Consider the following 12682-nt stretch of genomic DNA (forward strand, 5'->3'; position numbering starts at 1 on the left):
CCACATGTAAACCAAGCAAGTACCCTTTAATGAATACCAATTAGGAAAGATTACGATCTATATTTGTGCTTGTAATCACAACCTGAGATAGATCAAATTTATGCATTATAATATGAAACTGAGAGAGAGGCAAGGACAGAGACAGATCTAACATTAACTAGAAGTGCACAATCAAGTAAGATTTCTAGTACTTTTCTCTAGCCTAATGAAACCATAATATATTTTTTTTTCTTTTCCACATAATTATTTTTAGATAGATTATGCGTCTATTTTTTGGGTACTGAGTTTTGCCATATGAAGTGCAAGTTCTCTAACCCTCCGTTTGGATGAGGGAAAATAACTAGGAATTTAGCTAAAAGTTGGGAATTTAAGAGAAGAAATTGACAATTCCTTTGTTTGGCAAGTTAAGATCGGAATTCACTAAATGACATGTGGAAAAAAATGGTGGAAATTGAAGCATCAAATTCCCGAGTTTAATTTCCATCAAAATAGGCATCATTTCACAATTTCCATAGTGCCATTTACAAAATTTGACATAATAAATCCAAACACTGAAATCTTCAATTGCTAAAAATTGAAATTATAGAAATTGAAATTCAGTCATTTTAAAATTCTATGTAATTTTCAATTTCTTCATCTAGGGGTAAAGTAGGCGTCAAAATTGAACATTTTCTTATAAAAAAGGGATTTTTTTTTTTTTTGGAGCTTTAGACTTTTAAATATTGCCCATTCCTTGAAAAATTCTTGGATCCGCCACTATGGACATCAATTCGGCCAAACTGACTAAACCAGCTGATCTAATATGTAATTGCCGATTTAGTTTGGTATTGATTAAGAAAAAAATCAAACAGTTTAAAAATCGAACCAAACCATATATCATTTAGTTTGTTTTAGTTTTGAGCTTTTATAAATTGGCATAAACCGAACCAGGCCGTCTACTTATATATTTATTTATTTGTATTTAATTTTACGCATGTAGTCCTCTAATTAGAAAATAACTAGATATGAATGTTGAATTATAGCTATGTTAGTTATTGAAATTTGATGTTTTATGGTTTGTTGAGTTTTAGGATGGTTTGATACTAGAAAATGAAAAGGGTATGTAGTAAGTTTTTTTTTTTTTTGGGTAATTGGGCTAACAATGTTGAAAAACTGAAAAAGAAAAGAGAATTAGATTTAGGCCCAAACCAGCCAAGTAAACCAAATCAAATCATTTTAAATTAGTTTAGTTTGATTATGTTTCCTCCATAACTATTATTAAAATTAAACCAAATCAAATTATTATATTATAATTGATTTGGCGACGATTTTGAAATAAAACCGGTCCAATTTGGACCGTGACTGCCCCTAAAAAAAACCTATCTATTAACAAAACTGAAAAGTGGCTCAAACTGTGGGACCAAAGTTGTAATTCTGCCTTTTGCAATTCCCACTGCCGTTTTCCAAGTCGTCAGCCACACTCCACCCTGCCACTGTTTCTCTCTCTCTCCCCCTTTCTTTATAAACCCACAAAAGAAGAAAATAGAGTTCTCATTTCACAGCCATGGCTTCCTCAACCGACCTGAAGAAAATACTAGGTGACCTCAACAAGGACTCCTTCATATCCCTTCTCTCCAAGCTCATTGGGGAGTCCAAGTACCTCCAAAACAACCCACCTGAACTGATCCCTCAGGAGGACCGAGTGGTCAAGCACGTGCTTGATTCCCTCCTGCCCCTAAGCACCACCACTGGCGGTGGACCCTTGGTGATCAACCACGTAAGCTACTTTCCTGGCAGAGGAAACGTTATTGTAGAATACCCAGGAACTGTGCCTGGGAAGATCTTGTCCTTTGTGGGGTGTCACATGGACGTGGTCACTGCAAATCCTAATGACTGGGTTTGTTTCTTATATCTAATCTTTGGCTTTTGCTCTGTTCTTGTTATCTTGGGTTGGCTTGTATTCGTTCAAGAACATTAGAGTTTGGCAGTCTATCTTCAACATATAAATAGCTGTTCAATTCAATTTGTGTTTTTGTTGATTGTGCCTGTATGCTGATTCTTTTGGCATTTCTGTTATGGGGTTTGTCTGAATTAGCTGGAGCCTCAGTTTGATTATTACTTGTTTCGAGTTGTGTGTAAACTAATCTGGGTTCGTGTGGTTATTGCTTTAGTGGTTTCGAGGCTATTTATTCACATCAGTATTTTCTGAATGTTTATTTTTTATGTACTTATGCTCCTGATATTTTTCAGGTTAGCGTTTCCCCTTTGGAGATAAATATTTATGTTTCTCTGATTCTATCGGGGATTTTATGCGTCCAATTCAAGGTTGAACTCGATTGGCTAAAAATTTTAAGAACTCACGATTTTTGACAAAATTCATTGGTTTTGAACTGAAAATCCCCTTTATTCGTCTCTGGCCTAAATTAAATTCAGAAGTTCTCATGTTTTCTGTGTGCCCTTACCTTTTTCAAATCATTGATAACTATGGTTTGGTTTCGGCTAGCTTATCCTTCCTCCATATCTTACCAACTCCTTATCTAGTGTTTATTTCAATTGGAATCAGATGTTTGATATATTTCTAGTTCACCGTGATGCATCTAAAATCAATTGTGAAGTTTAACCAGATTTTACGATGATTTTCTTTGATAAATGTTTTGTTTTCTATTGTGTTCTTGTTTGGTCTTTCAGTTTGCATAATTTGACAGTTTAGTTCAAGACAACCATAAAATGTCGTAACTGTGGCCTATTATTATTATTTTTTTTTTCTCTCTTCACAGCTTAGGCTCTGAAGCTCTTTGAATGTTCCATATGCAGTGATAGTTTAGTCTTTCATTACAGGAGCTTGCTTTTGTCGTTTGCATTGTGTACAAATAATGGATCACTACTGGGATGTAGTTAAAATGATCATCATTATTTTATTTTCTCAATTTTGTTAGGTAGTGATGATTCATTGTGCATCAAATATGATTCTTGTATTTGCAGGAGTTTGATCCATTCTCATTGAGCATTGATGGTGATAAGCTTCGTGGCCGTGGAACCACTGATTGCTTGGGCCATGTTGCACTTGTAGCTGAGCTCATGAGACGGCTTGCAGAGACAAAGCCAAAATTGAAGTCCACTGTAGTTGCAGTCTTTATAGCAAATGAAGAAAATTCTGCCATTTCAGGTGTTGGTGTGGATGCACTCGTGAAGGATGGGCTACTCAGTAAGCTAAGGGAAGGTCCTCTGTAAGTAATTTGCATTTCTTGTAAAACTGAAGGAAAACTAAGAAACATCTCTCTGATTCATGTTTATGATTATGACTTTTGGGGTTCAACTCAGGTTTTGGATTGACACGGCGGATAAACAACCTTGCGTTGGTACTGGTGGTATGATACCTTGGAAGCTTCATGTGACTGGGAAGCTTTTCCACAGTGGTTTAGCACACAAGGTATACCACTATGTTGTGTAATTCATTGACTTGTCAGTGCACAGTTTCTTTTCAGGAGATTGTCAGGTACATCTTTTGCAATGACATTATGGAAATTAGTTAGACTGGTTTTGTAGTTATATTTTTTTTATCTCTACCCGAGATATGAGAGGGTGAGGAAAAAGCCTGCATTCTTTTTAATAACTGGGAATATAAATGGGGACTTCTGGAGTGGCTGAGGTATTAAGTTGGTTAGCAAAGAAAAATGTTCAGGTTGAGACAAACTTGACTGGTAAAAGTTGAAGGTGCTACTTAGATGGATGTGGCTGAGTTATTAAGAGAAGGTGTGATAAACATTTCCTCGATAAAACATAAAACAATATAAGATACTTCTATCTCTTATTCTGCAAATCCTATGACTGGAGCTCTCTGTGTGTGTGTTGGGGGGGGGGGGGTGTGTGTGTTGGGTGTTGTTGTGATGCTTCAACTTGACCGGACTAGATTGTCTCATTCTATAAATCGTAATCATTTCCGTGATCAATACAGTTATTGGATTTGTTGTTTGGGTTCAGCATTTGCTTACTATTGGCTTAGATGGATACCCCAGTGCCTATTTTGCAGCTACCATGTCACTACCATGTATGCTGGTGGGGGTCTCGGTCAGCAGAATACCAAACAGTGATGTTATTTTTTATTTTTTTGTTGTGTGGTTCATTTTTTTGTTGACCCTAGGAGGAGCTAGAACGCTTAACAACTTAGGGCTCAGGTAATAATAAGAGAAGGCATGATGGTTTCCATATAATAGAAAATGCCTTCAATGAAGTGCAATGTAGGGTCAGTATCTGTGCCCAAACTATTATGGATAGGGAAATGTTGATTTTATAAGGGCTTTTTATGAATATCATTGCTTTAAAATGGTTTAAAATGATTTTTTTTATTACTTCCAAAGAAGGTAAAAAGTTATCTTGGTTCAAACTCAATTTTATTTTCTTTGACCTACAAATGGCTCCTATATTTCGTTAGGATAAAAACTTGTTAGGAGCAAGTGAATCAGAGCCTGAACTTGTATCTACTTGGACAATTGAGCATTTTTACAATAAGTTAAGAATCAGAGCAGAAATTACATCCTATTTCTACTTATTTATCTCTTCAGGCTGATGTTGAATATCTGCAGGCTATAAACCCTCTGGAGCTAGCTATGGAAGCACTGAAAGAGATCCAGTCGCGGTTCTATAGAGACTTTCCTCCCCATCCCAAGGAAGAGGTCTATGGATTTGCAACACCATCAACCATGAAACCAACTCAATGGAGTTGTAAGTTTTAAGGTTTCAATCTTATGGTGAAAATGTTGGAAAAATGCTTGTACATTACATTGACCTTTTTCCTGTTGCAGATCCTGGGGGTGGAATAAATCAAATTCCAGCAGAGTGCACAATTTCAGGAGATGTCAGGTGTATAATCTTCTCGATGACTTTTGTTTGAGGCCTTTATGGAAAATGATATCTCTTTTCTTTTCTTGGTCGTAAGAGAAATGACATCTCCAGAGGAATTGTCTTTAATCTTTTTCTTTTCTAGGAGTTGCTCTTAATTCCTTTTTTTTTTTTCTTTTTTTTTCTTTTTTTGGTGCAGGTTAACTCCCTTCTACAAGTAAGCAACCTGCTTTGTTTGGCTAAGTTCCGTCTCTTGTAGTTTCATTGTAAAAATTTCATATGGGCTCCATTTTTAACTTGGGAAACACTATTAACCTGCTACAGTGTTAAGGATGTGATGGAAAAGCTTCAAGAATATGTGGATGACATTAATGAAAACATTGGAAAGCTTGACTCACGAGGTCCGGTGTCAAAGTATGTCCTACCAGATGAAAACTTAAGGGGAAGGTGCTCTCTCTCTCTCTCTCTCTCTCTCTCTCTCTCTCTCTCTCTCTCTCTCTCTCTCTCTCTTGTGTAATTCTTATAAGATATTCATTTAGTTAACATGTAATACTCAATCATGTGAGCTTTCTTAATTTTAACATTAGTCAAATGCATGCCATAAACCTTTCCCTATGCTTTCACGATCTCTCTTACCCGTAGATGATCCTTTGTTTTCTCTGCATTTTAAATAGCTACCATCAGATTTGTCAATTTCCTAAACAAACAAACAAACTTTTAGGGCATGCTAATTTTTAAAATTAAAAAAGTAGTTTTACTTTTCTTTTCCTCTACAGCCTCACATTAAGTTTTGATGAGACGTCGTCTGGAGTTGCTTGTGATCTCAACTCCCGTGGCTTTCACGTCTTATGTAAAGCTACTGAAGAGGTTGTTGGGCATGTAAAGCCTTACTCAATTACTGGAAGTTTGCCTCTCATTCGAGAACTGCAGGTACAGTTAAAAATAAATAAAAAATCTTGCTTCCAAGGCTTTTTTTTTTTTTTTTCCTTTTCTTTCTCGTGTATTTTTCCTTAACTATATCATTTTATTGTGTGCTAGGATGAAGGATTTGATGTTCAAACGTCTGGCTACGGTAATGATACTATTTCTTTTGGCGTTTTGGATTTAGTTCACAAAAGTTATAGATACTTTAGAACTTAGAAACAACCATAATGCTATGATGGCATCAAAGGTTGTATTACTTAGTGTATGTTGTGATGGTAATTAGTTTAAGAAAATAGACTTTGTGCGTATGAAGCTTTGAATTATAAGTGAGATGAGTTATTGAGCCTATTGGCTGTCAATTGTGAGAGGATGAGAGCATAAGGGAAACTGAGCTCAGAAAGAGGAAACCTAATTTGTATGACTGTTTATACTGCGTAAGTGGTAAACAGATATGAAGGTAACCTGGTTAGTCTTGTTTAAAGGGCACACAACCTTTCGAAGTAAAGGACAATACTTCTCATGATAAATACTTATTTGTGCATGGTGTGATGGTAATTAGTTTAAGATGCTGGTATAAAAATATACTTGTGGATGAAGCTTTGAATTACAAATGAGATGAATTCTGGGCCTAGTGGCTGTCAATTGTGAGAGGATGTGAAGATAAGGGAAGCTGAGCTAAAAAAGAACGAACTTCATTTGTATGACTGTTTATACTGGGTAAGTGGTAAAACTGACATGAAGGTGAGCTGATTAGTCGTATAAAAGGGTATTCTCCACAACCTTTCAAAGTAGAGGAGAATACTACTCATGATATGCATAGCAGTTATTTCTGAGAGTTCGTAGGTTATTATATCTTAGTTGATGATGTTCTGATTCTTTGCCGTTTTGCATGCATGTACAGGCTTGATGGCCACATACCATGCCAAGAATGAGTACTGCCTTTTTTCGGATATGCACCAAGGCTACCAGGTTTTTGTCAGTATTATCTCTCAACTAGAGGACTGAGAATCAGCAAAGAGAAAAGAAGAAAACTAGAAGACTGAGAATAACAAGTTGCAATGATACTACCAAATCACACCAAAAATGAGTACTGCCCTTTTTTCTGATGTGTGCCAAGGCTTGACTAGTCTTGACTAGAAGAATGAGAATCGAGGGGAAAATAAAGGGAAGTGAAAAGAAAGTAGAAGATTGAGAATAATGAGAAATTGCAAATGATACCTACAGAACCATTTCTGACAGGTATTGTTCAGAATTTCCAATAGTCATAGCTAAGCAAAATGTTAATTTTTAACTCTGGTTACGTGAAGGGCTTGTGTTTTTTCGTTGAGCTGAGTACAGGTTGAGTGTTTATGGTGTACATCTGAAGTGTTTATGATTGTTATCCCTATTTTCATATATGTTTGAAGGTGAAATTCTATAATGAGGGTGCCATATATGGACTCTTCATGTGGATCATTTAATTAAACTTAAGTGAAGTTACTATTTAGATGAATCATGTGGCTAATAAGAAGTCCACATCTATTGATACATATATGGCACTCTTACCATAGAATGACTCCTATTTGAAGCATTGGGTCGCTTTTAGACATTCGGTTGCATTTAGGAGTTCAGCTACATTTTTTATTTTGGGCTTCTAGCCATACCCATTGTTTAGGGCCACTTGAACAAGGTTTGGCCCAAATGGTGATCCATTTATCGGATGTTGGGCTTGGACCAGTTAAATTTCAACTAGGCTCAAACAACTAACTAGTTAAATTATTTTAGGGGTAAAAAAAAATCAATTACAGCATGTATAGTTGTATCTTTGGATGTATCCAATGGTGAAAAGAAAAAAAAAATCAGCCACCAAGTATAAAATGATATAATCATGTTTGAAACGAAATTTGGTTAATCCAAAGAGTGAGGAATGACTTATATCATGCAAAGCAAAAGAGAGAATATTAGTATCCTCCTAATTTATTGAATGGCTAGCCGCACAAGACAAGAAGCAGCAAGAGCATAGCTAGCATGGCTTTTAATTATTTATTTTAGAGAAATAACTTTAAATGCTACTCTTTTTATAATTTTAACTGAAAATACCACATCTCTCTAAAAATTTTGCAACTATTATCTATAAATATATATTTATTGACCACTTATTGCACACATATCACTTTTGCTGAAATTTTGTTCTCTCTATCGCGCCTCTAACTCTCTCTGTAGCTCAGCTCTTTGTCTCCATTGCTCAGGTCTCACTCTCTCTTCGGTCAGCTCTCACTCTCTCTTCTCTCTTTCACCGTCGTGGGAAGCTCTCGGCCTCTCTTGCGCATCTCTCTCTCGTTTTAGCTTTCTCTCTCTCTCTGACGCAGTGGTCTTCCTCTTCCATCGTTCACCTGCAAAACGTACTGTTCATCGTCAATTTGAATTGGTTTAGGGTTTATGGGTTTCTATGAAATTGGTTTAGGGTTTCTACGAAATTGGTGTAGGGTTTACGGGTATCTCTGAAATTGGATTAGGGGTTTCTCTGAAATTGGTTTAGGGTTGAGGGGTTTCTTTGAAATTGTCTGATTCTGATGATTCATTGTTTGAAACATTGAATGGGTTTGTTGTTTGTGGATTGATTCTTGCGTTTGATTTGGGATTATGTTGTTTTGCTGTTGTTATTGATGTTTTAGTTCTGTCTTTTGCTATCATATTGCCAATTTAGTGGTTTGGTATTGGCATTTTAGTGTTGTTGTATTGCTAGTTTATTATGGATTTATTCTCGTTCCATTATGGTTTTAATGATTTTGGCAATTTAAGCAATTGAAGTCTGTGTTTCCTGTTTTTTTTTTTTTTTTTTTTCATCCAAAGAAGGGAAATTGTAGGTGTCATTTATAGTCTCTACATTACCTGTTTTGTGGCATCCAATGCTTAGAAATTCTAGTAGGTCATTCTTCAAGATATTGAAATATATCATAATGACAATATGTACCTGTGTATATATGTTTATTGTGAAATTACATATGGGGTAGGAAGCCATTATTTGGATATGTAAAAGATGATAAAAGCAAGTATCAAAACATTGAGGCAAGTGGAATTTGACAGGGGCCTCAATGTTTGCACTTCATATTATGCTTATAGTATTTATGTTCCTTGCCACTGTAGTTATGGTATTCAAAGAATCTAACGAAATGGCCCAGTTGAAGCAACAACAAGTGGAAACCGGATTCAAACTATTTCGAAAGTTTGCAAAAATAGTGGATCCAGAAGGAAACTGGGAAATCACTGTGGGCGGGGTCATGAATTTCATGGGTCGTAGTCGCCGCAATTGAAGAGTATGCAACTCCAATTGTGTCAACAGCAGGAAACATGTGACATTTTAATATGACTTTGGACATTGTAAAATGTAGTGGAAACTACTTGTAAAATAGAACTATGAGATGGCCTCTTTTTGTATTATGTAACTATGGGGTGGCCTCTTGTTGTATTATGTAGGTTTCGAAATTGGATTTAATGGAATTATAATGCCTCTGTTTGCATTTGTGTGTATACAGTTTCCTTTATCCGTGTCCAGTTCAAACAAGCATACTGGCAATAACTCCACAATATACATGCTTATGATCGCAATAAGAGCACAATAGAGTTACAATACAATCCTAATGCAGTACGTACTCCATCAAACTTTGTGTTTTGTTATTATTTGGTCCAAAAAAAATTACAAATAAATAAACAAAATAAATAAAAAAAATTGGAAAAATGATGAAGTATACATCCCTTAAAAGACATATGGCCTACATTACACACCTTCAATATGGACTCTATATATACAATTCATGCCTTGCACCACCATCACATCCCCCCTAAATTACAGAAACATGACACCACAAAACCTCATGCTCCTTCCTCTTTCAACCCCTATATTATCCATCAGATGCCCAATACTAGATAGCTGTTTGGGCTGTGGGATACCCTGCAACTCAATCTTTATGTGTTTCCACTCATTCGAGGCCACCAAAACTGAGAACTTTAAGCAAACCTTGTCTTCCCTGCCGTTTGTATTACTAATATGATGCACACGATCCAACAGTTCAGCAAATGTGTTGGTCCGTGGAACTATTAAGCCTTTTGAGTCACCCTCTTCGTATTTGCACATCTTCTTTGAGATTACCCATTTTCCATTGTAGCAAACTAGAATAACAATTGTCTCCATTTCTGACCATGACAAAACAACATTTCATTAACACAATATAACCACAATAACCAGGCAATACAATACAATATAACAACAACATAGTAGCAACATAACAGCAATACGATAGCAAAATAACATGAACACAACAGCAATGCAACACTAACACAGCAGTGAACAAGGATTCATCACAATCATACTATACAAATCTACTACATCAAATGGAAATTCCCAAGTTTCAAGATTCACATATCCAGAATCTAAATGCAATTGATAAAAACCTAGATGGATGAGCATGAAGATTCAAAAAACCTAAACGAAAGCAATTAAAGCCAAAACCAATTTAACAGAAACCCAAGCAATCAAAATAAAACCAATTTCACAGAATCCCACAAATATTAAGAAAATAACCATCAACACTACCTATTTGAGGTCAATGATCCAATAAAGCTTCAAGGTTGCAAGCAGCTATTCAGAAAAAATACCTAAAAGATGGGGTCGAGGGGGGGTTTCGCGATTCAAAAGAGAGAGCGAGAGAGAGCCACGCGAGAGAGCGAATAGGGAGAGAGAGAGCATGCGAACACAGATAGAGTGAATAGGGAGCTGAGCGAGCTGAGAGAGAACAAAATTTCAGCATAAGTGATATGTGTACAATAAGTGGACAATAAATATATATGTATAGGTGATAGTTGCAAAAATTTTGGGGAGATGTGGTATTTTCAGTTAAAATTATATTAAAAAAAGGTGGCATTTAGAGCTATTTCCCTTTATTTTACAATAAATCTAGCAAGGCAAGATGCATATACAAAAGAATTAACTATATTTCACCCTCTTAAGTTTGGGCTCATTATCGAAATGGGCCGGGAGATTTCAAGTGGTTAAGAGCATTAGTCCTGTACATGAAATCATAGGTTCGATTTCCCCCTCCTCCAATATCCAAATATTGAAGATTTCTCATAAACACACAACTATGATGTCATAAGAATTCGAACTTAAGACCTTTGGTCTGTAAGTCAATATCTTTTTTTTTACTAGACTAGACCTCGTTGGCAAGGGCCTTAAAGCCCTCACTATAGAATGACTTGCTAGTTGTGTAACACGGTAAGAATTGAATCCATTCCTAATAGTTCGGTTTTGAATCTGAGGATGGACAATACAAAGGTAAATAACACTCCAGGCCAAATCTTATGTATTGATTAGCTTCAGCTCTTCAGGCTACCATTTGTAGTAGTTCTTGATTCTTTCTTAAGTAATTATTGCATGCAGTTAAGAAAGTCCTACCTATGAACATACTAAACTTCATTAATCCTCTCCGTCAATCACTTAATACCTTACAAGGTAAGGAACCTTTAAGTCCTAATTACGTAAATGTATAAATACCTTCATTCTTGTTTCTTAAGAAATAGTATGCTCAGGTTTTATTCAAACCACTCAAAAAACAATCAACTTTTAATTTCATGCTCCCTTGTCTTTCAATTGAAAGACTTATTTAATAATAGCATGAGGCCAACAAAGCTTAAATACAAGTTATGAAGTGTACTAGATTTGATGAAATGCACCAAAATGCATGATAGCTAAATAAATGCAGAGGCTCGGAATTCGTTCATCAAATACCATATGCACACATATGAGCTGTCAATTTAAATAGAAACAAATTGAAGCTCTGAAAGTTCCTAGACTTGATGGGTTACATTACATGCAATTTTTATTTCATTTTATCCTACTTCCTAGGAAAGAATTAAATTGTAAGTTTAAGGCATGGTCCAGTTTTGTTTAATAATCATGAATCCATTAGAGATATTAACGATACTAAGAAAAGGAACAATGAAATTAAATCCCATTAACTAAATTGAGTAGCCAAACAAGTTAATTTTCAGCTTTGCGTCAATTTTCAATTTCACTGTTTAATTGCATTAACAAACTCTTCCACTGTTTAATTACCAACTACTGTTAATTGGGTAACAAATGTATGCCAACATCTACATACATCCAGACATTAGATATCCATGAGCTCTAGAACGCAACTGTGTCGAGTACGGTTCCCAAGGTCTGGGCTATGTTTGAGGACATCATGTCGTAGACATGTTCTTCCAGGTGTTTCTTGGCATCTGCCCTTCCCACATTTGCAATTGCAAGCTTCTCCGGCTGTGCATCGCCATCCTCTTGCAGTGCATTATTGTATTTAATAGCTAAGTTGGACATCTTGTACAAAACCCAAATGAAAAGGTATCAAGACTTCAGCACTAAATGACACCTGAATCAAAATCCGCTCACATTCTAAAACATGCTGGAAATTTTTTTCCAACGGTCCCATTGTTAAATGGCAGCATATAACCTATTTTTCCTTCCGTTAGATAAATTTAGTTTTCATTTGGTCACAAAATTATAACCTATTCTTAAGCAGTTTTTATAAAACTAAAATCATTAGAGTTTATGGACAGTGATAGAACATTGAGACCTGCCTATCAATCAAAATCAGATTTCAAGGTTTCAAAATAGCATAATTTTTCCTATGAGCAGTTTAGCGAAAGAAATCCATTACGACAAAATTTCAGGTCTATGCTGGCCTAGAATTACTTTGCTTAGAACTCTGCCCCCTGTTAACCTCCACACTTAACCATAACCAGCGATAACCTCCTAATGATCCAGAAAGAAAGTGAAGCATACGCGAAGCCAAAGAGGAAACATGCTTCTATATTGAAAAATGTAACTAATATGTCCTTCAGCTATTCATGCCGAACTAAACAAGAATAACCAACGGGGGCTTCAGGGAACCTTGTCTTACCTGAA

General features: G+C 35.8%; 1 protein-coding gene across 3 annotated transcripts; it reads left to right on the plus strand.

Moving 5' to 3' along the window:
* Positions 1–1430: 1430 nt before the first annotated feature.
* On the plus strand, positions 1431–7234 carry LOC117627883 (acetylornithine deacetylase). Of its 3 annotated transcripts, XR_004585838.1 has the most exons (11): positions 1431–1876; positions 2962–3206; positions 3301–3409; positions 4563–4701; positions 4782–4839; positions 5018–5035; positions 5143–5265; positions 5595–5748; positions 5857–5890; positions 6302–6459; positions 6644–6758. XR_004585838.1 is itself a non-coding variant. In XM_034360156.1 (10 exons), the coding sequence occupies exons 1-10, from the start codon at positions 1544–1546 to the stop codon at positions 6745–6747; spliced, it is 1317 nt and encodes a 438-aa protein (XP_034216047.1). In that variant the 5' UTR covers positions 1431–1543; the 3' UTR covers positions 6748–7234. The 3 variants fall into 3 exon arrangements, 2 of the variants coding, with proteins under 2 accessions (XP_034216047.1, XP_034216049.1); XM_034360156.1 differs by lacking the exon at positions 6302–6459 and having other exon boundaries at positions 6644–7234; XM_034360158.1 differs by lacking the exons at positions 5595–5748; positions 5857–5890; positions 6302–6459 and having other exon boundaries at positions 6644–7234.
* The last annotated feature ends 5448 nt before the right edge of the window (positions 7235–12682 follow it).

This window comes from Prunus dulcis, chromosome 5 (genome assembly GCF_902201215.1).
Source record: "Prunus dulcis chromosome 5, ALMONDv2, whole genome shotgun sequence".
NCBI classification, from domain to species: domain Eukaryota; kingdom Viridiplantae; phylum Streptophyta; class Magnoliopsida; order Rosales; family Rosaceae; genus Prunus; species Prunus dulcis.

Coding starts and splice junctions, on each gene's coding strand:
- LOC117627883 (XM_034360156.1), top strand. CDS start 1,544: ATGGCTTCCTCAACCGACCTGAAGAAAATACTAGGTGACCTCAACAAG. Junction 3,207..3,300: donor AAGCTAAGGGAAGGTCCTCT/GTAAGTAATTTG, acceptor GGTTCAACTCAG/GTTTTGGATTGACACGGCGG. Junction 3,410..4,562: donor ACAGTGGTTTAGCACACAAG/GTATACCACTAT, acceptor GAATATCTGCAG/GCTATAAACCCTCTGGAGCT.